This window comes from Cavia porcellus, unplaced genomic scaffold (assembly GCF_034190915.1).
Source record: "Cavia porcellus strain 051 isolate PalLab524CR breed Dunkin Hartley unplaced genomic scaffold, mCavPor4.1 scaffold_25, whole genome shotgun sequence".
NCBI classification, from domain to species: Eukaryota; Metazoa; Chordata; class Mammalia; order Rodentia; family Caviidae; genus Cavia; species Cavia porcellus.
Window position 1 is genome coordinate 17,720,258 of NW_026947508.1, and position 27,734 is coordinate 17,747,991.

At 50.7% G+C, this 27,734-nt stretch overlaps 1 protein-coding gene across 7 annotated transcripts; it reads right to left on the reverse strand.

Annotated features, from left to right (window-relative positions):
- Window positions 1-4,206: 4,206 nt before the first annotated feature.
- Window positions 4,207-26,582, reverse strand: E2f2 (E2F transcription factor 2). Of its 7 annotated transcripts, none has more exons than XM_013154223.3 (7): window positions 25,956-26,582; window positions 20,728-20,833; window positions 17,557-17,776; window positions 16,558-16,716; window positions 14,268-14,382; window positions 12,720-12,909; window positions 4,207-7,724 (listed from the first exon to the last, which is right to left on the reverse strand). In XM_013154223.3, exons 1-7 carry the CDS (start codon window positions 26,205-26,207, stop codon window positions 7,444-7,446), a joined length of 1,323 nt encoding a protein of 440 aa, XP_013009677.2. In that variant the 5' UTR covers window positions 26,208-26,582; the 3' UTR covers window positions 4,207-7,443. The 7 variants fall into 7 exon arrangements, with proteins under 7 accessions (XP_013009677.2, XP_063091818.1, XP_063091815.1 ...); XM_063235748.1 differs by lacking the exon at window positions 25,956-26,582 and adding an exon at window positions 21,586-21,827; XM_063235745.1 differs by lacking the exon at window positions 25,956-26,582 and adding an exon at window positions 21,133-21,495 and having other exon boundaries at window positions 16,558-16,710.
- Between the last annotated feature and the right edge of the window lie 1,152 nt (window positions 26,583-27,734).

Here is a 27,734-nt window from a genome sequence, read left to right on the forward strand (position 1 = left end):
TGGCTTATTTCTGGATTCTTAGTTCCATTCCAGTGATCTGTAATGTTTATTCTATACTTGTCTTGACTACTGTAGCACTGCATTAAAAATTAGTTAGTTCTATAACTTTTTAACTTTTATATTGGTTTGGCTATTCTAAGTTCCTTGAATGTCCATGTACTTAGCATCAGAGTGTCAATTTCTGCAAAGAAACCAGCTGCAGTTCAGTGGGCACTGTGTTGCCTGTGTAAGTCAGTTTGTGTATCATTGCTGCAACCTTACCGAGTTCATGCATAAAGTTTTAATTTTTTAATTGATTCCTTAGGATTTTCTATATACAAGACCATGTTACCTGTAAATAGATAATTTTACTTCTTCCTCCCATCGGGATGTCTTTCCTGCCACTTCCTCTATTTTCTTGCCTAATTGTCCTGGTTAAACCTTTTTTTTTTGTCTTTTTCCTTTTTATCGGTACCGGGGATCGAACTCACAACTGCCTGCTTGCAAGGCAGGTGCTTATGCCGCTGAGCTAAATCCCCAGCCCCTTGTCCTGGCTAAATCTTGATGTTGGGGGCTGGGGATTTAGCTCAGCAGCATAAGCGCCTGCCTTGCAAGCAGGCAGTCGTGAGTTCGATCCCCGGTACCGATAAAAAAGGAAAAAGACACTAATAATAATAATAAAAATAAAATATCAAGAAGAAGCTGGGTATGGTGGCAAGTACCTATAGACTCAGCTATTCAGGAAGCTGAGGCAGTACAATTAGTTAAGCCCAGGAGTTTAAGATCAGCTTGGGCAACATAGTAAAAACTTCCTCCCCGCCAAATCATTAAAGGCATTGAATCTTTGAAAAGAAAATTTTTTTCTGTATCTATTGGAATATGACTTTTGTCCTTTTATTCTTCTGATATGGTACACTAATAATTTTTTTATGTTAAATCAACATTGAAGGCAGACATTGTGATGCATGCCTGTAACCTCAGCAGTCTGAGAGACTGAGGCAAGAGGATCACAAATTTGGGAGAGGGATGGAAAACTTGGTAACTTAGAAAAAACCTGTCTTAAAATTAAAAAATGAAAATTGGACCGGGGATGAAAGTTCAGTGCAGAGGTCCTGAGCTTAGTCCCTTGTTCTGAGTTTATTTCTAAAAAAAGGAAAAACCAAAAGTAAATAAATAAGAAAAAATCACCTTGAATTCCTGAGATAAATTCCATGGTGTACAATCCTTTTTATTTTGCTGGATTTGGCTTCCTAGTGGTTTTTTTCTTTAAGGATTTTTGCATCTCTATTCCTAAGAGCCCTCATGCCCTCTTATAATTAATCCTATTCTAGACATACCGTAAATGTGATCAGACTACATGAGACTTTGTGACTGGCTCCTTTCACTTAGCAGGTTGTTAAGAACTATACTGTGGGGGCTGGGGATTTAGCTCAGCAGCATAAGCACCTGCCTTGCAAGCAGGCGGTCGTGAGTTCAAACCCCGGTACCAATAAAAAAGAAAAAGAAAAAAAAATTAAAAAAAGAACCATACTGGGGTAGATATTAGGTCCTCCTTCCTTTTTATGGCTGAGTACTATTCCATTGCATGGATCTAATTATTATGCCCATTCACCAATTTATGATTGCTTAGATATTTCCAGCTTGAGGCTTTTATGAATAATGCCACGAACACATAAATGCCAGTCTTGCCCTTGCATGGACATACTTCCCTATCCTCTCAAGCAGACACCCTAGAATTACTGGGTCCCATGAGAGTATATTGGGCAGCTTTCCCATTGCTGGAACACGAAACCTGTGACTTCAAGGAGCAGTGGCTTTTTTTGGATTATGCTTGCAGCAGCCATGACCAGCTGGATCTAAACCAGAAACATCACGGCAGAGAGCAGCTGCTTAACTCATGGCATCCAGGAAGCAGCGAGCAGGACAGCATCAGGAAGGAAGGGGCCAGGAGCCAGATACAGTTCCCTGGATGCAAATCCCATGACCCACTTCCGATAACTAGGCTCACCCCCGTAAAGCTCATTAAGCTAGGAACCACTCAACCCATTGATGAAGTTAGTACCTGCACCATCCAATCACCTCTTCAGGATTTTTGGGTTTTTTTGAGACAACATCTCTTATATCTCCTAAACTGATCTTGAATTTGTGATCTACCTGCTTCAAGCCGCCCAGTGCTGGGATTAGTTTCACTCTAGAGGTCTCTCAGTCCACTTGAATCGCTCATTAAGATTAACCAACTCCAAGAATTTTGACTTTTTTTTTTAATCTACTTTGTGATGTTGGGGGTCAAACCTAGGGCCTCACCCATGATAGGTGAGCGATCTACCACTGAGCCACGTCCCCAGGCTTTATGGTTTTCAGCAGCTACTGAACTACTTCTCAAAGTGGCTGCTTACATTCCCACCATCAGGGTGGGGGTTCCCTGGGAACTTAGAACTTTTGTTTCTTCATCTACGAAGTGGGACCACTAACCGACTTCCCCCAGTGGTTGTGGGCATTAAATGAGATTACAGTGTATCGAAGGACAGTGCTGGGCCCAGCCAAAACGTAAGAGCTTCATCAACACCGTCCTTCCCCCGCGTGTTAATTCCCAGGCCTCAGGCCTTGCTTCCCTCTGTGACTACACTGTCCTTGTACCTTGCTGGTAAACCCACTTCCTGCTGTCAAGTCCCAGAACATCCCCATTAGTCACTCAGTGTTTCATGGCCAACAGGACCCCCAGACCCAGCCTCCCATCCCACCATTCCCAGGGTCCATCAGCCCTTTGGACTCAGCCTTTTCCTGGGCTGACTTGCAGAGGTGAGCTTCGGGGCGCTCTTTCTGGCTTTCAGCTGTCAGGGTCCTTCCTTATGGGCGGGGGCCAGTGCTCCTATGACACCTGCCCTTGTTTGCCGGGAATGGCTCTGCCTGGAATGGAGTTGTCCTTCCTCCTCACGCGTTCCAACATCAGGCTATCCCTGATTACTTGGAGATCTCTTCCTCAAGGAAACTCTCCCAAACACCCTCCCACTCTTGTGAAGTTACCGCAGCTGCTGCATTAACAAACAGTTGTATGCATGTTATGCACCTCCATCTCCCCAGTGCCTCCTGTGTAATGAGCATTCGATACCTGTAAATAACCACATCCACATGCAAAGTGCTCATGCTGACAGGCAGTATACAGTGAATCCAACGGCAAGGCTCTCGAGCTGAGCTCTCAAGAGCATGTAGGCACCTGCCTCAGCGGAAACGGGTGCAGAGCCTCCTGGGTAGTGTTTGGCAGCATGCACACAGGCCCAGGAAGGAAAACATGACTTCAAGAGCCGTGTGGCTATGGGGGGGCAGGAAGGAGCAACCTAGGAGTAAGGCTGTAAGTGACCAAGCAAGGGCAGACAGGAGCCACTGATGGGCGCCGAGTAAACAACATGATGAGAACTATGCTTTTTCTCCCAAGGATTGAACCCAGGGTCTTGGAACACCCTCCTTCCCCCGAGTGTTAATTCCCAGGCATTCATTCATAGACAGGACTTCACAAAGTTGCTCAAGTGCCTGGGCTGGCCTCAAACTTTTCATCCTCCTGCCTCAGCATCCCAGTGTCAGGATTACAGGGGTGCACTATCACACTGAAGCTGAGACCTACATTTTAGAAAGGTCTCTGATCTGGGGGCAACTTGGCAAGTCCCTGACTCAAAAAAAAAAAAAACCAAAAAACAAAACAAAACAAAAAAACGGGCTGAGATGTAGCTCAGTGCTCTGGGTTCAATCCCAGTACCTATAAAATGATGCAGGGAATGGAGGGGAAAAGAGGCCTTCGGGTTACAAGCTACAGCTGGTCAGGCATCTGGAAGGCTCATTAGGACCCAGACTTTTGTGTCACAGCCCTAACCCCTCACTGGGCAAGCTTGGTTGCAGCCTGGGATTTGCACTGCTCATAAGCTCCAAGGTGACCCCAAGGCTGCTGGTCCTGGCCTCCACTTTGAGAATCCCTGGTGCAGAGGATGAGATGGAGGAGAGTACCGAGCCAGTGCAACGCCTAAAATGAAGCAGACGGATGGGTCGTGTTTCAGGTCCAGAAGTTACTGTGTTCTCACAGTAGGTGTCATAAGCCATGGAGGGACAAGAAGGCTGTTTGGGGGGAAATCAGCTGGAAAATGTGCTCTTGGCCAATGGCGCCCCATTTCTGCTCTGGGGGAGCAGACTCGCAGCTGGTAGTGAGGTTCACTCAGGAAATACAACACAGACAAGAAGTACAGAGCTGCCATCGTTTAATGCCACGATTACACACGAGATGCCTCCGCTGTTGCTTGGCAGGGCTCGGAGGCAGTGACCCCAGAATCCCGGCACAGGAGCCAGGTTCCCGTGGCCCTCACTCGCCCTCAAGACAAAGGACGCCCACAACACTTTTTCCTTCTCAGCCAGGCATGGCTGGGTGGCCAGGCTTGTGGCCTTCATGTCATGAGGGGCCACAGGGTCCCGGGGTGAGGGGCACCTCAGGATGCAACAACAAGAATCAGAAAGTTGTAAACAGCCCAGAGACTTTCACTTCAAACTCACTAAGCCGCACAACGCTCAGACACTGGAGCACCCAAACTCAGCAACGCCAAACTACAGGGCGGAGGCTGAGAATGGACGGGAGGGGAAACAAAGTCAAACCACCCTAAAGCAAGCTTCCCTCTCCCCTGCAGCCACGCTAGCCAGCCATGTTAGGTAGAGAAAGGAAGCGTCCCGATACTTTCCACAGTGTTAAGAAATCTCTGAATTTCCAGCTCCACTGACAATTCAGTGTCACCCAGTTCCCTGGAGTCCCCCAGCCTTTGATGTCCCTGGAGATGTGTGACTTGGGGACTGCTGGTGGGACTGAGGAATTTCCTGGCAGACATATCCACCCCAGAAACAGGCCTTTCTCTTGCTCTAGGTTTAAAATTTGTGTGGCTCCCAAAGGACCCACGTGGCATGGTGTTCTTCAAGCACTCTACCCATATGGGGAGGTTTTAGCCTGCCACAGTAAGCGCAGGTCTATAAGCCCAGCACCCTGGGAAACTGAGGCAGGAGTATCCCAAGTTCAAGTCCTGATCAGGCAACTTAGTGAGACCCTGTCTCAAAAAAAAAAAAAAAAAAAAAAAAAAAAAGCCTGGGGCTCTAGCTGAGTGTGAAGACCCTGGATTCAACCCCCCAGTACTGTAAAAAAACAAAACAAAACAAACAAACAAACAAACAAAAGCAGTGGGGGCGTTTCAAGTGTTAACTGGCAAGAAAGAGGCACAAGGTTCTTTCCAACATTGAGCCTGGGGCTGAGTCTGGAAGGTCCAGCCCCTACCAGGAAGGCTACAAGGGGGACAGGCCAGGCCAGGCCCAAGAAGCTGCTCTCTGTCCAGCCCTCCGGCTGGGCCACTGGGGAATGAGCTTGAATTCCAAGCCAACTTAGAGTTAACTCATTCCAAACGGGTTCTGAGGGTGCCTTCTCCTCTCTCCAATTTAATGCTAGGAGAAAGCTCCAGCCTGAGCCCAAGGCATGGAGGTTAAGTGCTTGGAACCTCAGAATTGGTACCAGGCAAAAGGCAGCCCAGTGGAGATCTCAGGAGAGCTACGCCACGTGCTCCAAACCACGCTGCGCGCAGTTCCTGACCCCCACCCCTGGGGCACTAGTGGTGCCTTGGTCCTGATGGACTTCTGATGAGACCTGGGGTGTTTAGGGGTGGAGTCAAGCACACAAAACAATAGTGGGGGCATCTGTGGGCGGCTCACGCTCCTAGGAGGTGCCAGTATGAGGCTCCAGGCTGGTGAGCCAGAGGCAAGGCAAGACTGACCCCCAACCTGGGGCCCCACGCCCAGGTAAGCCCCCCTTCCAGACTTCACATCCAGCCAGCCAGCTCGGGAGCAACCCCAAGAAGCCAACTTCATATTTTAAATCAACTTAATGCTACAAAGTTAAACAGAAAGTGCTGCCCAGCCAAGTCCCTGAGGAACCCCTAGCTCCCTGAGGGTGGGCAGAAGGCCCCTCAGACCTTCACCTTCAGGTGCCCCTCTGCAGAAGGCACAGCCTCGAGTCAGCCATCCCTGATGGGTGGGGCAGGAGCACTAAGTCCCTGTCCCCAGCTGCTACAGCGATGTGTGGGGTGGCCAAGCCTCTGGAGGATTGGGGGTGGAGTCAAAAGATGTTCTGGGGCCCCCAGGCCCGAGGGGGAGGCAACCAGCCCATCTCTTCATCAGCTGCAGCGGCCTGGTCCCCAGTCAAGGCCCTTCCCTGTCACCCTTTCCGCATTCCAGTGACAAAATGAGTAAACGCGCCACCCAGCCCTGATCACCTCTGTCCTTGGAGGTCTTGTGAGGGCTGGTGGGGAAAAGGAGAACCTTAAAGAATCAGCCAGGCATGGTGAGGCATGCCGTGTCCCCAGCCCTCTGGGAGGCTGATGCAGGAGGACTGCAAGTTCCAATCCAGCCTGGGAAGTTTACCAAGACCCCATTTCAAAAGCTCAGTGCAAAGGTCCTGTGTTCAACTCCCAGTTTAAAAAAGAAAAAAGATTCCTTCCAAGTCTGGAAAACAACAACAACAAAAAAAACCCTCCCAGGGAACCAGGAGAGGCTACTAGCGGTTCCTGGGGCTCCTTTCCGAGGCTTCTTGTTTTCACTTTACTCCTCTGTCCAGTTCTCCTGCCTCCGCCTTGCCGTGGTCTGGGAGGGAAGGAGCCCACGGCAGCCATGACAGCTGCCTCCCCAATTCCCATGTTTCCTCAGGAGCTCTTCCCTCCTGACTCCCTGGAGCTTCTTCCTTCTACAGCGAGAGAGAGCGAAGGAATTCTGTAGGAAGACAACTCCTTAACTGTCTGCTCCTGTTCTTCAGAAGCCTCGATGTTGCCTGCCTCAGGATGGCTACTAGAACCTTCTCTGGGCTGCCACTTCGGCTGGGTATGTCAGCTGAGAGCAGGAAGAGATCTAAGGCTTGGCACTTACTAGAATTACAAGGCCTAAGTGCAATTAGCATACCAGCAAACTGGACAACTCCTCAGACACCCAGTCCCCACCGCTGAGGGAAAACCGGGGAGTTGGCTGAGGTCTGACTGAGAAGTTTTGCTAGAAACTAGAACACTCTCCCTGCTAAAACTCAGGGAGGACAAACAAACAAAACTCAACCTGAAATAAATACAAAGGCATTAAGTGCTTCTTGAGAAATCAAAGGTCCTAAGTATCTCTCAAAAGGAGGTGGCAGGGCCTTTCCCTGAACCTGGTCCCTGTACCTGTGGTCCTTCCTGTGAGAGGTTAGAGGTCAGAAGAGGAAGGACAGGACCCAGCCCCTGACACCCTCTTCACCCACATCCGCCACATCTCCCAGACACCCGCGAGCAGGCAGTTTGGGAAGGAGAGATGGCCGTCATGCCCTGAGGCCTGCACCCCGTGTCCAACGTCCCCATGCGGGCAGGGGGCCCGTCGGTCTGTCTGTGAGGAGGTAGAGACAGGTATGGCGCTGCTGAGGGCAGGCGAGGCTGCTCAATTAATCAACAGGTCCCCAAGGTCATAGGAGTCAAAGAGGTCACTGACACCCTCACCACTGTCCAGGCCCCACAGGTAGTCGTCCTGGTCCAGGGGCGGGGAGAAACTGATCAGAGGGGAGTTGCAGGCCAGGGTCGGAGACAGGAACTGGTCCTCGGTCTGCTGTAGCAGTGGATGGGTCAGCTCCAGCATACTGTCAGTGGCCTCCAAAGGGACGAGGGATGGTGGCAGTGGTGGTGGCGGTGGTGGCGGGTCCTGCTGGGGAGTTGGTGTTGACACTGCAGACAAACAGAGAAAAGTCATCCCCAGATCTCACAGCTTCTCCCCTCCAGTGGGCAGGTGTCCTGCTGTCCAAGCCCAGTTCTTCTCCCAGCTTCTGCATCCAAATCATTGCTTCTTTTCCTGCATCATTCCCTTCTATGCACACACATATTCTAATAATCTGTATCTTCCCACAGCAGCCTCCCAGATCGGGCATGGTGCTGCATGCCTGAAATCCCAGCACACAGAAGGCTGAGGCAGGAAGATCACGATGAGATCAAGGCCAACCTGGGCTACATAGTTAGTTCAAGGCCAGCCTGAGTTGCATAATGAGAATGTTTCAAAAAACAAAAACGACAACAAAAAACATCCTCCCTAAAGGACAGTCCTTTTGACAAATGGTGCTGAAAACCAGATGTTCACGTGCAAAGAAATAAAATCGGATCCTTATTTTTTAAAAAATCAATTCCAAGTAAAAGACTAAAATTAAGATCTAAAACTATAAAAATTTTAGAAGAAAACAGGACAAAAGCATCATGACAATGGATTTTTCAATGATTTCTTTGATGACACCAAAGGCCAAGCAATAGCAATAAAAAAAAAAAATTGACAAATTGGACTTCATAAAAATTTAACTCGGTAGGGTGGTGAATACCTGTAATCCTAGCATTCTGGGAGGCTGAGGTGGGAGGATCACAAATTCAAGCCAAACCTGGGCACACTCAGTAAATTCTGTCTCAAAACAAACAAAGCCTGAGGATGTTGTTCAGTGCAAAGGCCCTGGGTTCAATCCCCAGGACAGGAAGAAAGAAAGAGAGAAAGAAAGAAACAAAGAAAGAAAGAAAAGAAGAAAGAAAGAAAGAAAGAAAGAAAGAGATCTTATATACCAAAAGACAATATCAACAGGGAATAAAGGTAACCCATAGAACGGGGGGAAATATGAATATTTGCAAATAAGATAAACCCAGAATCTATATAGCGAAGTCCTAAAACTCAACAACAAAACACCTGATTCAAAATGGACAAGGGACTTGAATAGATGTTTCTCAAAAAAAAGATATGCAAATAGGCAGTGAGCACCAAACAGATGCTCAATGTCTCTAACTCGGGAAATGCAAATCAAAACTACAGTGGCGTATCGCCTCACACCCAGGAGCTGCTACCTTCCAAAACAGGAGCTGCGAGGGTGTAAAGAAGTCAGAACCCTTCTGTGTGACTGGTAGGACTATAAAATGGTACAACCACTCTGGATAACAGCATCCCTCAAAAAGTCAAAACTCGGAGGGCTGGCACATGGCTCAGTGGCAGACTGCATGAGGTCTGGGTGTGATCCCTAGCACCACACACATAAAAAAATTGAAAATGGAGTTATAGCTGGGCGTAGTGGCACCCGCCTATAATCCCAGTACTTGGGAGGTTGAGGCAGGAGAATAGCCACGAGTTTGAGGCCAGCTTGTGCCTCATAGAGTTCAAAGCCAACTTGTGCTACACAGCAGGACCCTGTCTCAAAAACAAAAAAAGGAATTACAATATGATTCAGCAATTCCATTTCTTGGCATATACCCTTCTCCTATGAGGTGCTGGACTCGGGCTGTTGTCTCACGTGGAAAAACAAAGATCCACCTGGCAAAGTCACTGGAAGTCACCCGAGATGAGGTGTATGGAAATTCCTTCTGCAGGCTGGACCTTGCTTTCCTGCCCCTCATCCAACCTGCCCTTTGTAATTGTGACTCCGCCACACTCTCCATGGTGGGCTTCTGCCCCCTGACCTTCACCAGGCCCCACACGGCAGCACTCAGTTCATATCAGCTGTTTAAAAGCCACTCAGGCTGCAGCATCTCCTGTAACTTGCCTGCTATTCACGAGGGAATTCTTTGTTTGCTGAGACACGGTTTCACTATGTTGACCAAGCTGGCCTTAAATTTCTCAGTTCAAGTGATCCTCCTGCCTCAGCCTCCCAAGCAGCTAAGACTACAGGCACGCATCCATCACACACAGCTTGAGGAGGGTATTGTAAGTGCCCCATTTTAGAGATACCAAAACCAAGACTTGGAGGAGTTAAAGTGACTTCCCCACCGTCACCAAGAGGTGAGGTACAGGCCGGAACCCAAGTCTCCCAATTTCAAATACTGCATTGTCAGCTTCATTGAGGGTTTTTGCAGGATGCCAGAGCCTGGAGGAGGCTTAGAAGCAACTGTTGTTCAAATCTCTTCTATTACAAATGAGGGAAACTGAGGCTGCAAAGGGTTAGCAACCCTCCTGGGGATTTCAGAACCAGGGCTAAGGACCCAGGTCGCAAGACAGGAATGACCTCCACTTTGGGCCTGGTCTCTGGTGCTCAGGCCTCAAATCCCTGTGCTTCAGGGCAGAAAACAGAATATGGATGTGTGGGTATGCATGTAGGTAAGTGAAGTCCTTCAGGAAAGCCTGTTCCTTTTTTTTTAGGCAGAGTCTCCTTATACATTCCAGGCTGGCCTTGAACTCACTGTGTATCCCAAACTGGCCTCAAACTCATGGCAATTATCCTGTCTCAGCCTCCCAAGTGCTGGGATTACAGGTATGCACCACCCTCAGCTTGGCTCAGGTCTTAATCTGGCAGCAGCTTCACCCTTGGGTGCTCTAGTGGGGTCTGTCACCTCCGCCTGAGGACTCAGGACAGGTGGTTCTAACTCCAGAGTGCACACATGTTGAACAGAAGGCAGAACAGCAGGAGAAACAACAGGGTGGGGCACGGGGCTGGGGTAGGAGATAGGCAGTGGGGAGGTGCCCTCGGGCCAGATGGCTGGCACAGGGAGATGCCCTGGGCCCCAGACACGGCCACAAACACAGGGGAGATCACTAAAGAAGAGCTGGGAGTCTGGACGCTGGTCCCATGTCTACCATCAACTTGCTGTGTGACCTTGGAGAAGTCACCTGCCCTCCTGGGGACTTTAGTTTATTCACGTGTCAAACCAAGGGTTGAGTTAGCTCAGGATCAATCAACTTTCCTAAAAGGCCAGACAGCGTTTTAGATTTTGTGGGACACTCGTGATCTCTGTAACACAGTGGTTTCCCCTCAACTCTAAAAATGTAAATGCCAGGGACTCTTGGGCACATTTTATTTGAAAGAAGAGCAAAGAAAAGGGACTCTGAGCTGGGTGTGGTGGTGACCGCCTGCCATCCCAGGCTCCTGAGAGATTGAGGCAGGAGGATCACAGGTTCAAAGCCAGCCTGTGTCACTTAGTGAGATCTGTCTCAAAATAGAGACTAACAGGAGCTCAATGCAAAGGCCCTGGGTTCCATCCCTAGTACCACAGGGGGCGTGGAAGGAGCAAGGGTTTTTGTTTGTTTTGTTTTATTTACCGGTACCAGGGATCGAACTCACAACCACAGGCTTGCAAGGCAGGTGCTTATGACGCTGAGCTAAATCCCCAGCCCCAGGGTTTTTTTTTTTTAAATCCCTTTTTAGCTCATGAATCATATAAAAGCAGGCCAGCTTTGACCATCAGGCAAGTTTGTCAACTTTCAAATTAAAGTAATGAGATTTCTTTAATCTCATGTTCCGCAGACTCCACCCCACCACCCCCACCAAGCATCCTCCATCAGACCAGCTCTAGCTTTGCCTTGATTTAAACACAGGGATCCTAGAGAAGGGAATCTCGCTGCTAACAAAACAGAAAGAGGAAGGCTGGCTGCAGGACCTTGAGGACTCCTGCCAGGCTAACCTGGGGCAGAGCCCCACGAACGGCAGAAGCCACATAGCGCGAAGGGTCTTTGCAGCTGCCACTCTGCCTCTCTGGACTCCTGCCCTCCTTAGTCTCTTAGGGCTTCCCTGCCTCTTCACTCTGTGGCAGCTTCCTGCCAGGTGGCACCAGCTCTACCACCCAGGAGCCCCTTCCTCGGTTTACTTTCTGCCTGTGTAGACGGATAGGAATGTGGAGACCAAATTCAAAACACAGCCTGGGTGTGACACTGGGCACAACTGTAACCCCAACCCTCTGGGAGGCTGAGGCAGGAGGTTACAAATTTGAGGCCAGCCTGCACAATTTAGCGAGACCTTGTCTCAAAATCAAAAATAGAAATGGGCTGGGGTTGTAGCTGTGTGAAAGCCCCAGGCTCAGTGCTCAGTAACACACACACACACACACACACACACACACACACACACACACGCTCGCGACATAGCTGTGCAGCCTCCCAGCTGGGAGGCTTAGGGTAACTCACATCACCTCTGCGGTTCAGCTTATTTATTTCTAAACTGGAAATAGAGCCTAGTCCAAGAAATGTTATGAGGAACAGCGTGAGGTGCGAGTACTTGTCCCCCCACATGGTTCAAAAAACCTCAGCTACTACTTTCCAATAAAGCTCTGAGCCTCCTTGAGAACCGGACACTTTCGGCTCACCGTGGGGTTACTGTGTGCAGGGCTGTGCCGCTAGCAGCCCTCACAGTAACAGCAGTCCTGGCAGCAGTGGCACAGTGATGACAGTGGCCCGTGGTTACTGCCAGGCCAAGCGCTTTACTTTTTTTCTTTTTGGCTTTTTGAGACAGGGTTTCACTCTGCAACTCAGGCTGGCCTTTCACTCACGATGTAGCCCAGGCTGGCGTCAAACTTGGATCAGCTCTGCCTCAGCCTCCCGAGCACCGGGACTGCAGGCATGTGCAACCATGCCCTGCATAAGAGATTTACTTTTGAACTCCTTAATCCCACAGTAACCTAAGAGTTCCATATTACTAACTACTATGCCCAACGCACAGCTGAGGAAACTGAGACCAAAAGTGGTAAGTCATGTGTCTGAGCACACACAGCTGGTAAGAGGGCACAGCTGGGATTCAAATCCAGACCCTCTTTTGCCCCAGCACAGCACCAACTTCTTATTAAGACAGGGGTACACACGTGCTTCCCAAAGCGGGGAGTGCAATGCACACAGGTGGGAAGACGACTGTGCCCCAGCCACTGGAAGGTGCGAGGTGTCCAATAGATGCAAGCGCCAAAGAGGACACTGAGGCCACTCTGCCCACCTCCTGCCCCTACCTGAGGAGGCTGCAGGTTCCGAGACCCCAGGGTCAGGGTCAGGGGCGCAGTCCAGGCTGGGGCTGAGGCTGAGGGCGGAGGTGGAAGGGAGGGGCTCCTTGGCAGGACTGTCGGGCTCCTGCACCTCTTCCGGGCACAGGTAGACTTCGATGGGTCCCTGAGTGCTCTTTAGATAAATCTGCAGGTTCTCCTGGGGAGAAAGAGAAGCCGTGTCATTGCTGTGAGCTCCCGGATCACTGTGTGCAGTGAGACAGGTGGCTGGCATGGTGCACGTGAGCAGGTCAGTCCTTGAGCTGGTCACTGACGTCCGCCAGCCTGGCTTGGGTGGGCACTACTGTCCTGCCGCCCAACCTCTTGGCCCCTTCTAACGGGAACATTCTGATTTTCCTTTGGGAATCGACTCCCCGCACCTACTGGTTATGCATTGTGGAGGGCATGAGGCTCCCCAACTTCAGGGGCTGAACTTGGAAAATTTAGAGGGACAAGATTGTGCCAGGAGGCACTGGACCCAGGTGGACCTGGAATTAATGGGAAACAAGCTCCCTTCCAGGGCTGGAGCAGGGCGCTGCTGAGCTGGTATACAAAGCTCTGTTTGCCATCAAGGGGACAACCCAGCTGGGAACGGAGAGGGTCAGGGGGTCTGGGGACAGATAGCCAGAGAGTTTTAAGTCACAGCTTGGGCACCTTGTCTTGTCTGCAAATTTCCCCTGGACTCCTCACATGGTCCCCTCCCTCTGCCCCTCTGGACTGTGCCGATTAGTCCTGGCTTTCTGTTGCCTATAACCAGGACTCCTGACACTTGGCCTTCCCACCCCTGCCCGCAGGGGACTGCACACAAAGCCAGGCCTAGTGGCATTTATCTATAATCCTAGCATTCTGGAAAACTGAGACAGGAGGTTCACAAGTTCAAGCTTACCCTGGGCAACTTAGTGAATCAAGACAACCTCAAAATAGAAAATAGAAAGGGGTTAGGGATGTGGCTCAGGGTGAAAGCCTCGGGTTCCACTCACTTGCTCCCCACTGTGCCCCACCGTCCCCCAAACGACTGCACAGGAGCCATTCAGGCACATGCATAGCTCCTCACACAGTGTTCTACATGGACAAACCCTAATATCTTTTATTTTCTGCGGTGCTAAGGATTGAACCCAGGGCCTTGGACATGCTAGACAAGTGTGTTACCACTGAGTTACATGCCCAGCCCTCACCTCAGTATTGCCTTTTCTTTTTTTCCTTTTGGTGGTACTTGGGGATTGAACCCAGGGCCTTCACACTGAGCTACATCCCCAGCCCTTTTATATTTTTAATTTCAAGATGGAGTCTAAGTCATTAACTTGTGTAGGCATAGTTTGAACTTGAGATCCTCCTGCCTCAGCCTCTGTTACCCTTTCCAGCTTCTGTGATTGCTTCACCAGCTTAGAAGCCACTGGTGTTGCCACGGGCACCAAAATGGACCAGGAGAGCTCGGGGCTGCGCAGTGCCAGGGACAGAGTTAGCAAAACTGAACGGGGCCCTCCAGTCCTGCTCTGCATCAAAAGCTCGCCCTCTCACCTCGGCTTTGTCTGGCACCTCCAGTCTTGTCTGCGGAGGAGCCTTGACTGCGATCACTGTCTGCTCCTTAAAGTTGCCAACAGCACGGATGTCTTGGTAAGTCACGTAGGCCAGCGTAGGAGCAGGAGTCAAGGAAAGCAACCATTCAAAATTGAAACTCCCAGTCAGCAATGGTGGGCAACGCTTGTAATCCCAACACCTGGGAGGCTGAGGCAGGAAGACTAGAAAGTTTTTTTTTTTTTTGTCTTTTTCCTTTTTATCGGTACCAGGGATCGAACTCACGACTGCCTGCTTGCAAGGCAGGTGCTTATGCCACTGAGCTAAATCCCCAGCCCCCACTAGAAAGTTGTGAGGCCTGTCTGGGCTACATACTGGGTTTGGGACTGGCCTGGAGTATCCAGTAAGACCCTGTCTCAAACCCCTGAACCCCAAAATATCAAACCTCCAGGCACCTCTGTAATCTTCTGAATCACTCTCTCGCTCCTATGCAGCTCAGAAACCCTAAACACAATAACTTGGCCTTTCAATATAGCTGCCTTGAATTCCTTTAGCAAACTGAGATACTTCATCTGTTTAAAATGCTGCCTTTTAATCATATATATATATATATATATATATCCACTTTTTTAATATCTACTTTTTATATAAAGACTGTCTCTCAAGCTAGATCATTAGCAAGAAGACTTTTGTCAGGTGAGGGTTGTGATAAGGTCTCACTACATAGCTCAGGCTGGCTTTGAACTCACCAAATAACCCAGGCTGGCCTCAAAATTTTGCTGATCTTCCTGTCTCAGCCCCGCATGCTGGGATTATAGGCACACACCACCACGTCCGGCTAGAAGAATTTTAAAAATTTCCTTGTATTTCTCAAAATGTCTAAGATCCTTCCAAAAGTACCAGGTCAGATCCAAAACCCAATGAGACACGAAACCATCTGGAAAAACATGAAAGTGCCCTCGCGAAGTCCATGTCCACTGGCTTCAGCATTTCCACCCTAGGAACACAGCCCCAGGCAAGAGCAAAAATAGGGGGAAACAGTCTACACTGAAGCTATTCATTGCTATGTTGCTTATAAGAATGGAAAACTTCGTATCAATTCTGGGTCTTATCAACAAACCAGAATATAGTCTGAGCAGGACAATTTGAAACGATTTCTTTTTTTTCCAGTTTTGAGACAAAAATCTCAAAATTGCGATTTTAATCTTGCACTTGTCCTGCATCGGCCTCTCAAGTAGTTGGGTTTTATATGCTACTGTCCTAGCTCTTCAAACCACTTTAAGTATGAGGTTCGACCATATGAACTTGCTTGACTGAAAGTAAACAGTAGCCAAATAGCAATTTCATGTGGGTCAACCTAATGGACTGGAAAGATATAACACAGAAAAATATCTATAGTGATACACCAAATGGAGAAAGTCAGACCGAAAAATATTATACATAGTAGATGCATAATTATATTTTGGCTTCTTTTTTTTTTTTTTTTTTTGTCTTTTTCTTTTTTATCCGTACCGGGGATCGAACTCACAACTGCCTGCTTGCAAGGCAGGCGCTTATGCTGCTGAGCTAAATCCCCAGCCCCGCATAATTACATTTAAATAACACATAAATGTGTGGTTAAGGAACTGGGTATGGGAGTGCAGGTCAGCACTCTGGGAGGATGAGGGAGGATTCCAAATTTGAAACCACTGTGAGTAACTGAGCAAGATCCTGTCTCAAAATAAAAAATTTAAAAGGGCTGCAGACGTAGCTCAGCATGAAGCCCTGGGTTCAATCCGCAGTACCACACACACACACACACACACACACACACAAAGGAACTATGACTACCTTAAATTAGGAGCTCACTATTTCTTCCCCACTCCCTCCATTCCCCAGATGTAAAGAAAGGTACTATCCAGGAACAGTGGCACATGACTGTAATCCCAGCTACTTGGGCAGCTGAGGCAAAGGTTTAAAGTTTGAGATCAGGCTGTGCAACATAGTGATTTAGCAAGAACTTGCCTCAATACCTATAATCCCAGCACTCAGGAGGCTGAAGCAGGAGGATCGCCGTGAGTTGAAGGTTAGCCTGAGTGGTGAGTTCAAGGACAATCTAAACTATGTAGTGAGACCCTGTCTCAAAAAAAAAAAGAACCTATGTCAAAACAAAAATTTTTAAAAAGGGTTGGGGATATAGCTCAGTACAAAGGCCCTGAGTTCAATCCTCAGTACAGATAACTACATAATTGGTTTTATTTGTAAAATATCACAAGGAAAATCTACTCCCGACCCCGTCCCGTGAACAGGATATCTCTTATTGGCTGTGTCCTCGGTCAGGTGCTTGAAGCTCAGGGAACAGCTCTGGATGAGCTGGTCCAAGGCCTGCTCGGTGCTCATCAGCTCCTTCAGCTCCTGTCCCAGCTGCTGCTGCTTCGCAGGCCGGGTGGTGTCTTCAAACATTCCCCTGCCTCTGGGAATAGAGCAGCCCCCAACATCAGTGTCCATGCACGTCCAGGGACCCCACCCCCAGGACTACTAGGCAGAGTTGCACCAATGGCTCCAGGAGGAGGCTAGTCACGTGGTCTGAGATGGTGTCACACCCATGGGGTTGTGCAAATCAGCGGGCCAACCAAGCTCCCCGGGACTGACCATGGACTGGAACTTGAGGTTAGGGGCTGGGCTAAGAAGAAATTAGTCAAGGCCTGAGCTCCATTTTTATACAGCTTTCGGGCTGGGTGATATAGCTAGCTCAGCAGCACAGCGCCTGCCTGGCAAGCGCAAGGCCCTGAGTTTGATTTGCAATACCAAAAGAAACAAAATTAAAGCTTTCAACTCAGTCCATCCCTATGCCTCAGCCTGTCCCAAACTAAAGGGAAGTGGGAGGACCTGAGTCCTTTGTGGGGGTTTTCTTAGGGCTCACACCAGGGCTTCAAAGTCTCCTCTTCAAGGCCTTGCAGGCTTAGGAAGAGGAATCCACTGAGCTCCTACTGAGCTCCAGGAGCTCAGAGATTTCTGAAGCTAAGAGATGGAGATCTTGGGATCTCTGACAGAGGGAGTATCTGGGGTCTTCTCAGATCTTTAAACCCAGAAATTGTCTTCCGTTCTGCTCTTACTCAAGCATTTACACCTACTCTTCCACCTCACTTCAAAGACGCTGGCTCTGACCCAGCATGAAAACCTTTGGTTGCTCTTGATCCACCCCCAGCCTTTGTGCCCAAAAATGTTGGCCTCTGTGCCGCCCACGACACTGGCTATGCTCCCGGCGCCACTCACAGCGCAGGCACCCACCCGCCCCTGCCCAGGCACTCACACCCACTGGATGTTGTTCTTGGACTTCTTGCGGATGAGCTGGATGCCCTCCAGGACATTGGTGATGTCGTAGATGCGACGCTTCTGTACGTCCAGCACCTCCGCTGCCCAGTTCAGGTCCAGGACCCCATCCTCGGACTCGCTCAGGAGGTAAATGAACTTCTTAGTGAGCAGTCCCAGTGACGTGTCATACCGAGTCTTCTCTCCAGGGGACTTGGGTGCTGAAGGGAAAAAGGTTCCCTCCAGCTCAGGGAGGGCCAGCTCCCTGCAGGATCCCCTCCATTACCCTGGCCCATAACTCCCTCTACAGCCCTCTACCACGAGGTGGGCCTTCACCACTATGGGAAACCTGATACCTACCCGGAGAGCGACTCACAGCCAGGGTGCACTGTCAGGACAGGAAGCCCAGGCCCCCGCCCCCCCCCATAACTACTAGACCTGCTTCCTGTGTGCAGCTCACTGCTCTGAGCACCTGCCATGCATAAACACATTTAAGCCTTACAACGCTCTGGCAGATTGCTGTGCAACTACTCCCATTCTTCAGATGAGAAAACCGAGGCACAGGCAGATGAAGTAACTTCCTCAGCTCACTCAGCTAGAAAGTGGCAAAACTAGGATTCAAATCCAGACCATCCCACTCCAATTTTCCTTCTCTACCATTACCCTGTAGGCCAGGAATTTGGATTTAGGGTAGAAGGTGACTGACAAGCCTGGATTTGAGAACATTTTGTAGATGCACAGTTGTTTTTTCTTCCCATGTATTATCTGAGAAGAATCAGTCAAATAACATCAGATGGGACAGGCTCATGAAAAGGGTTCCTTTCTCAGTGAGGTTGATGTTGCAAGACCACATACATCTCAGCTGCAGCACTGTAAACCACAGGGGGACTTTTGCAATCAAGTGACTTGCAAGTCACATAGCAGGTCAGTGGCCAAACTAGTTCTAGAACTGGAGTCACAGAGTCTCAGATTCCTCTGGAAGGAATTCATTCAGAATTCCTTAACAGACAGTGTTTGGCACACAGTACTCTGTCACATTTTGTGCACAAGGCAGACATTACTAATTGATTGCACTGTTTTTCACTAGTCCTGCTAAGCTTTAAACTTCTTCAATGCTGTAGCTCAGCAGCCTCTGCCAATCAAGTGGAGAAGAAACTTCCTCATCACTCCTGATCTAGCTGTGCTTTGTTTTATAAATGAGCCCCCTAGGGTTCAACAAAGAGGTCAGATTGGTCAAGTCGGGTCAGAAACCTACCTGGACACTGGTATCCCACCCATTCACATACCTTCTTCATTAATTCTGGGGAAACTAGTGTTTCTCCCAGTGAGTTGCTGAAATTCCTATTTTAACTGGAATACTGATTTATCTTTAGGAAGACTCCAGTTGGGCTTCTGAGCTCTCTCTCTATTTTTCTTTGATACATAGAGTCTCTCTATGTAACCCAGCCCAGTCTAGAACTCAAAATCCTCCTGCCTCAATGGATTTGAGGGCCTCCAGGGCCTGAGTCTCAGAGATGGAGCATCATTTGAAAACAGGACTCACCCCTTCTAAATGCTCACTTCTCAGATCACTGATATGGTGAATAGCTTGGATTAAGTCAAACCCCTCTTTGCCTCGCATCACTTAGCTCTGTCAGTATCTGATTAGCCTGGGCTCCACCCTGAGCTGAGTCTCTTACAGAAAGTTCAGAGTGAACTAATGAAAATTTTGGTTTCTTTGATGCTTCTTCATTATTTTATTATTACAGTATAATATATATTTCTAGAAAGATATATAAAGCGTATTACTAGTTACTTTACCTCATTTAACATCCTGCTTCACAGTTTGAGCTTTTTGTTTGGTAGCTTTTAATGTTTTTTTTAAATCAGTACCAAGGATTGAACTCACAACCACTGAACTCACGACCGCCTGCTTGCAAGACCACCTGCTTGGGAGGGAGGTGCTTATGCTGCTGAGCTAAATCCCCAGCCCTTTTTTACCCTATGTGTACTGCTTTTGTTAAAAAAAAAAAAAAACAAATTGAGCTGGGGATTTAGCTCAGCAGCGTAAGCACCTGCCTGACAAGCACAACAAGGTTGATCCCCAATAAAGAAAAACAAAAAACAAAAAAATTGGCTGTTGGGAGATAGAGGAACCCTTCTACACTGGTGAGAATGTAAACTAGTACAACCACTGTGGAAATCAGTATGAAGAGTCCTCAAAATCCTAAAACTGGATATTCCATTTGACCCAGCTAGTCCCCTTCTAAGTATCTTCCTGAAAGGGTTAAAGACATCACATTACAGCTAGCTTCCAAAAGAGTTAAACACACGCATACCCACGCTTATGGCAGCCCAGTTCATAACTGCTACATTTTGGAAGCAGTTTATATGTTCATCAACAGATGCATGGAGAAAGAAAATCTGGCATTTATGGGAAACACAGTACTACCCTGTCAGACAGGAAGATAAACTTGAGTCATCTGTAATCAAATGAATGTGCCTTGAGACCATAATGTTAAGTGAAGTAAATTAGGCTTAAATATTGCATGGCTTCTCTTATATGAGAAACTGAAATTATAAAGATTCAAATATAAAAGATAGATAATAGGATGCAGGCAGATAGATCTTTCTCAAATGGGGAGGAGATGGAGGAGGAAAGGAAAAATGGATGAGAAAAGAAATTACGATGTGCAGTGTACATGGATCAATTCCACACGAGGGATGTAACCATTATGTCCTGCAAATAGGTACTAATACAAATAAAAAATAAAAAGAAAGAAAATCAGAGGCACAGAGCTAGAGGGTGCTTGGCTGGGGAAGTGTGGTCTTCCAGTTTTGGCTGGGATTGGGGCTGGAACTGAGCCTCCTTGCAAGGGCGAACCCCCCCCAAATAAACACTGGTCCTCAGACTTAGAGCCTGAGCGTGGTGCCTCAGAAGCAAAGCAAGGCTCGAGTATGTTTCTGTCCTGACTCCAGGCTACCTGTGGGACCCTGGCAAAGACTGAGTCAGCTGCATCAGAACGAGATAATCCTATTTACTGGGCAGGGTTAAGTGAGAACACATAGGAAACCTTGGAAAATCAGCAAGTGTGGTCTATTTTCACTGTGGGCCAAACACCACTCCTGCCGACTCAGGCCGCTGCCCCGTCCCTGCCCCACCTTCCCCTCATGCGCCCCAGCAGAAGCCTACTTCTGGGGCTGGGAAGGCCATCCACTCGGAAGCACTTCCCCTTGGGAGTCCGAAATTCAGGGACCGCAGGCTTCCCGAGACCCTCCAGGTCCAGCTTCCTTTTGGCCTAGGAGAGAAGGAGAGAGGAGGAGAGAGAGAGAGAGAGAGAGGCGAGAGTGAGAACTGATCCTTCTTTAGCGTTTTGCCAACCTGAGACTGAGACTTGAGGCCTCTGGCAGCCACCTCCTGTTTGCCACCATGCTGGTGAAGCAGGGCCACCCTTGGTGAGAAAATGTCAGTGTTCTGAGAAGTGTGCACCAGAGGATTCCAGTACTGGTCCTGGGAGGCCGAATGACACTCTCATCTCTGAGAGGCAGGCACTGGAGGCCACAAATCCAGGGAGGCCAAGGACTCAGGCTTGCTCACCCCAGGCCACCCGGCTGCCTGTACACCCCCGTGCCCAGAGGACACACCAGCAGGAAGGAGCGGGTAGGACCTAAACCACATCAGGCCCAGGACTGCGGCCTCCAAGCAGCAGCTGGCCCAGCTGGTCAGGGTGCCCATCACAGCCCCACAGCTGGCCCTTATCAGAGCAGAGCCCGGCCACGCCCAGGCCCAGGGGACTTCCTGGCTTGGTGCCACACCCGAGGGAGGTGCCCACACGGGAAACAGAGCAAACATCCCCCACCCCCATGTTGGGGCTGTCACTCAAGGGCCCAGGGCCTCCTGAATACACTATGTGCCATTCTTTCTTCACAGAGGGGCAGACAATGAGTCCTCCCCCAATATCTTAAGGACCAGCTGCTGAAGTCCCCGCTGCCCCTCCCCGTTCCCCCGCCAAGCTTGGGAAACACCTGCTGGGGAAATCAAACCACAGACCCATCTGCTTCTCCTGCCACCACCACCACCAGGCCTCACAGGGCCCTGGAGCTGCGCTGAGCTGCACTGCCCGGAGAGGGCCTCCCTCCAGGTTAGGCTGGGGCAGGGCAGGGCCAGGACCAGGGCACTGGGGCACAGGTCAGAGGGCTGGGCCCGCGTCGCAGGCTCCCCATCTAGGAACCTCAGTCTCCTCCTCTGTGAAACGAGGTAGAGCTGCGGTGAGGATTCAGGAGGACACTTAAAGTCCTCAGCCTGCAGCACAGTAAGTATTCAGGAAATGCATGGTACTCGCCCTAAAATCCAATCTCGACATCCTTCTTGGGCCACTGAGCCCATTTCCTCCCTCTTCCGTCCCTCAGTCGCCTGGACCCCCTTGGCTTTGCTATTTTAACACTTGGTGAGGTCATGCTCAGCAGGGCTGAGATGTCTAACTGCTGCTACCCACAGCTGGGCTGACAGGTGGGGTAAGGGTGGCAGCTCCTCCAGCTCACGGTCCCCCTCCCCCTCCAGGAAGTCTTCCTGGGCTGACTGGGGAAGTTCTGCTCCTCACTTCAAGGAACCTGCCCCTCTCCACACCCCTACCAAGACCTGGGTGTAATCCAAAGGGCTCCCTGCTCATGGCTTTGGAACACTGCTATCTATCTCTCAGATGGTGAAATCCTAGATTCTGGGGGAAACACACCATCCTGTCACTACAGAACCGGCCGGTCCTTCACTGAGAACTTCCAAATGCTCTGAGCTGAGCCCCAAGCCCCATCCACTTCCACGCCACCACTCCCCATTTTACAGCTAAAGGGACAGCAATGGGGCGAGCCAAGGCCCTTCTCCATCCTGACTGATTTCACCATGCCAGGGTCCTTCGCCCATCCTCCAAAGGAATACCAAGGGCAGGGAGAGGAAGGACGGTCAGGGGTGGGCAAAGGCTTCCCAACCCTACTCCCCGGCTCCACCACAGCCTCCCCACCTGCAGAGCAGACAGCAGGCGGTGAGGACCTTGACCAGATTCCTGGGAAGGGCCTATCTGGCGCTCCTAGACGCCAGTCTGCAGTATCAGTACTGGCAATCTCCCCTGGCAGACAACAGATGGACTCAGAGTTCAGGGCGCACACCCAAGGACACACAGACAAAGGCAGAACCAGGGTTTGAACCCAGGTCCATTGGATTTCCAGACCACTTGCCTCAGCTCCATCCCACCTACATCCCCCTGCGATGTGCTGGGCTATGGACCAAGGCCTGCTCCCATCACTTCATAAACTCACACCCCAGCCCCCCAACTCTCCCTCAGCCTTATGCTGCACTCCTACAGCCTCTAGGCAGCAAACTGTCCCCCCCCTAAGGACACCTCTCGGACACCTTTGAGAAAAGTCAATGTTTGGCAGCTGAAGGGGAGGCTCAGTGTTTGAGCACTTGCCTAGCACGATGGGTTTAACCCAAGGCAGGGAGGGAGAAAAATCACCTCATAGCTAGGCTGATCTTGCAAAACCAACACAGCAGGGGACTAGCCCGAGGAGAGGCTGAGCTCTGATCCTGGAGTCAGATGGCGCCAGCTCTGGGCGAGGCCTCCTGCTTCCTAGCTGGGTGAGCTGGAAGTCAGTTAACCTCCTCAGCCACTTGTAAACCAGGGCCAATCCACTCCACTTCCACTGAGGAGTCAGCAAGACGGTGGCGCAGTGTTCGCACAGGGGAGCTGCCAGCACTAGGGCGCCGGGCACCGGCAGAGGCAGGGGTCAACAGAGAGATGCAAAGAGACAATGCAGGGTCCGGGAGAGTAAAGGTCTGTGGCCACACCTGAGGCCAGTCTGGCTCCAACCTGGACTCGAATCAGCAGCCTCTCTGGCCCAGTTTGATTCACCTTGCCCAGCCCTAGAAGACAAACACAGCTCCTTCCTGTGCAGCGGTCCCCGGGGTGCACTGTGAGGACATTGAGGTCACATTGGGAAGTGTCTTGCTCAAGGTCACAAAGAGATAGAGCCAGTTCTTTCCTAAGCCTCAGGTGAGAAAGTATGGGACAGGAGCACTGGAGAAGCCTCAAACTTTCAGGTCCCAGCTGTGCCCCTTGGTAGCTGCGCAGCCTGGAGTGGCTGTCTCACCCCTCTGAGCTTACATTTCCTCTTCTGATCTGCCTTGTCAAGTTCAGTGAAATGTTTATTTTTTGCCTGGTGTGGCAGTGCACACCTACAGTCCCAGCTGAGGGAGGAGGATCTTTGATCCCAGGCAACATTTGAGCCAGCCTGGGCAACTTAGCAAGACCAAGTCCCAAACAGAGCATATTTTCTTTCATGGAAGTCTAGATAATACAGACACATTAAAGGGGAAGGAGAACCATCACAGGATCCAACTGTCTTCACAGCTCCCTGCAGGCCTGAGACATAAAGATGCCATGTGCCTGGCCAGACAAGGGGCTCGACCTCAAGAAGGGAGCTCTGCACAGGAGCACCCCCTTCTCCAGAGTGGTGACAAGAGCACTAGGCAAGGAGCAAGAAGGCCCGGATTCTGGCCTTCATCCTGCTATCAGAGTTAATTGCCATCCTGTAAAGGGCAGCTCCCCAACAAATCCTGCTCACCCTGCACTTTGCAGCTTGGCCACAAAGCAGGCGGCAACGCCCAGGGTAGGGTTTGGAACTGCTCCAGGTCACACCCTTGTAAAATGAGTAAGCAAGGGCTGAGGGGCTGAGGGCATCCGGGGACCACAGGAGATGGGGCTTTCAGCCTGGCAGGCCTTCAAGGGTCTCATGTGAGGAGGTCCCCCACTTCTTGGCTGGTGACTTAAGCAGGTGTCTTCACTTCTCTGCTCAGTCTCCTCATGTGCAAGGTGCCTCAGCCTGAACATCATGCCCAAGATAACAAAAGCAAAGAATGCCAAGCAGTGCCTGGCACAGGAGAGGTGTTCAGTAAAAGACAGCCATTCTTACTAAGATCACTGAGCCCCTCTGGGAGGGAGGTACAGACAGATGCACTCGGGTTCCGCTGGGAGGCCTGAAAGCAGTCAAAACCACAGCTGTTACTGAAACTCTGAATTTGAAAGCAACTGACCAGAGGAGAGACGGGGAGTGCCACTGAGCCTCTTACCCTGGTATCACCCGGCTCCTAAGTTGGGCAGCACTGGGAAAAGTCAAGGACACGACTTGGGGGTCAGCCCCCCAAGCTCCCTCTGTGACTTTGCACAGGTCATACCCTCTCACCAGCCCTCAGTCTCTCCCTGTAACACGGAGCTATCAACTCCATCTACCTCACAGGCCACAAAAACATTTCAGGCCGTAAAATGCTGAACACAAGACATCACAAGATAATAGCAATCTTCAGTTGACCTATAAAATGGGGATAATAGCATGCCTGCTTCCTACTCCTCTATTTGGAAATAATGTGCAGGAAGGTACTCCGGGAAGGTAAAACATAGTGTGGTTCCAAATGGCAGGAACTGGGGTTCTGCTTACAGCAGGAGCTGGCTGGGAGTGGTGCCTGCTGACAGGCACAGGTGCCTCTGTGACCAGAAGTCATCTCCTGCCTGTACGCCCACCACACACAAGCAAACCTAAGACGTCCTCAGCTTGTGTCCTGGAGCCTGGTTCCAAAACCCAGGACCAGGAGCTGGAAGTGAGCAGAGGGATTTAAGCCAGCCCCATGCATTTTCAAGAAGAGGAAGCTAAGGCCCACATTTGTCCAAGTAGTACATGAATTAGTGGCAGAGCCACAGCAAGAAACCAGGCTCCCCCACCCCCACCCTCACCCTGGCTCCCCGAGGTCTTTTCCCATTCCACCCCCAGATAGGTGGTTTCCATACTCCAGAGCTCCAGGAATTTCACTCCCACAACACACACCCTGTGTGCAGCCTGATGCCATCACACTCTGGGCCCTCCCTGGCCAGGGCCTGGGGGTTGAGGGGAAAACAGCCATCAGAGAATGAGCCCAGTAGGGCTTCTCCATTTGCATCCTCTATTGGGTCTGAGATGTAAGGCAGATACTTGGGAAAGGGTTGGCCAGAGGAATAATCTGGAGTTCATCCATGCCAGACTGGACTGAGAGACCCAGGAGATGGGTCCCTGTTTTAAAGTCCTCAAATTACCCTCAGGCCAAGTCCTGCGCCCAGACAATAACAGGTACTCAGTTCTGCTTTCCCGACCAAACAGTGTACCCAAGGTCACACAGAGCACTTAGGGATTCCCATTGCAGTCCTCCTTAACCCCACTACTAAGGACAAGATTATTTCATTCAAAGTCTAAAAATGACGGGTCTTCTAGATACTGGGGACAACGGGTTGTTTTGGAAACTGAAAACTCATCTTCCTCCTCCGCAAAACTCGACTGCAGGTCCCCCTCCCTCCCTCCACCCCGAAAAGCACACAGGGAAGCAGTGAGGGTCCCCAGTATTACCGGCAGCCGGCCGGCCGGCACGCAGCGCACAACTTGGCCGTCGGGTCCGTGGGGGGTGGCGTCGAGGCAGGTGCCCGGTGCTGCAGCGGGAGGCACCGTCTGCGGGAACAGCGAGGTATAGTAGGTAGTGGTGGCTGGGCAGAGCTGGGGGCTGCTTAGGCCGGGCGGCCACAGCTCAGTGGGGCTCAGAGCGGGCACTCCCTTAGGAGGCTGCGCAACTGCTGGGGCCAAGGCCCGGGGACCGCGCAGCATGGCGACTGCGGCGCCCCCCACCCAAGCTGGCCTGGTACGCTCGCTGGCACTTGCGGGCTCTGGAGCCTGCAGCGGCTCACGCGGCCCGCGGCATGGCTCGGAGGCCGGGGGAAGCCGCCAATGGACGCCTGCTGGGCACGGCCGGACCCTCCCCTCCTGGCCCGCGGCCGAGCCAAGCAGTGCTTGGAGATCGCCGCTTGGAGATCGCCAGGCGGGCAGTGGCACTGCCAGGGGCTGTCCTCCCCGAGAACCGCCCGCGCCCCAAGAGCCTGGGCGCTGAGACCCGGCCCGATTTGCGGAGAGAGTGCCAGAGTCCACGAGCAGAGGCGGACGCGCTCGGACAGAGGACGGGACCTCGCGGCCCCGAGTCGCTCTCGGATCGCTCTCTGGGCCCGGAGCCTTTCTCGGTTTCTTTTTTCTTGTCTCTTTTTTTTTTTTTTTTTTAGCGCCAAACTACGTGCCGCGAAATTCGGATTTCCCGCGGAAAAGGCCGCGCTCCGATTGGCTGCTGCAACAGGTACAGGCTCCACCCCCCGGAAAGGACCGGCTTTCGAAGCGGCGATTGCGCCACCAGCTGTACTGCTTAAAGGGACCACGACATCTGCTGTTTCCCCAGCGACCGCAGGCGCTAGCAGCCCGCGGAAACTGGGACAGAAAGTGGTTCCGGGATCGTGGGTACAGAGTCTGCCAGAGCAGTGTACGCCAGCCGAAAGAGCTCGAGCTCCCTGGGGTTGAGAGAAAACATTCTGGCGCAGAAGTCAGCACCTGAAGCTGGAACCTAGTATATAGCAACACGGCCTTTTGTTAAATTTGTATTGCTGCAAAAAAAAAAAATTTGTATTGCGCTTAGCTAGATTATATATATTTATATCCCATGTCTTGCTAAGAAGAAAACCACGATACATGTACCCACTTGACAGGGGCCGAGGGAGAAGCTCAACATTTAATTCCTCTTTGCAGGGAAAAAACTAGCAGCTCCCCCCAGCACCCGCTGTGTGTGGAACAGCAGGTTAGAGCACAGGATGTATTTTGTTTAATTTACTCCAACAACCCTGAGAAGGGAGGTAAAGCGGAAAGTCTGAGAAGGTGAGGTGTGTTGCCCAAAGTGTGCAGAGAGATCTACCACTTTGAGAACTGGCAGTCACTCTGGGACAGTCGGGCTCCGGAGCCCAGGTCTGTTCCAGTCAAGGGCTCCTCCCCCCACTCCCGCCCCAGCTTGCCCCGAGCACAGCCCGACGGGGTCCAGAGTGCAAGGGCTTTGGTCCACAATTACCTTCCCACGACTGAATGCCCAGTAAATATTTGAACACCTTCAGATTTCTCCTACAAGAATCCTTTTCTCACTCTTCATTTCAAACCTTCACAGCTGATGATCTGTTTATGTTCCTCAGCTCCCCAGCTGACACAGGATCGATCGGGGAAGTGACTTGGGTAGGGAGAAGCCCATGTACCGGTTCCTGCCTGGTGCTGTGTGACTGGTATCAAAAGCTGAGCCTTGACATTTAAAGCCCACGGTGATGGCTTTGT

Coding starts and splice junctions, on each gene's coding strand:
- E2f2 (XM_063235744.1), bottom strand. CDS start 21,387: ATGTTTGCTCTGTTTCCCGTGTGGGCACCTCCCTCGGGTGTGGCACCA. Junction 17,777..20,727: donor TGGCCTTCCCAGCCCCAGAA/GTAGGCTTCTGC, acceptor TTTTCCCTTCAG/CACCCAAGTCCCCTGGAGAG. Junction 12,910..14,267: donor AGGTGCCAGACAAAGCCGAG/GTGAGAGGGCGA, acceptor CTTTCTCCCCAG/GAGAACCTGCAGATTTATCT.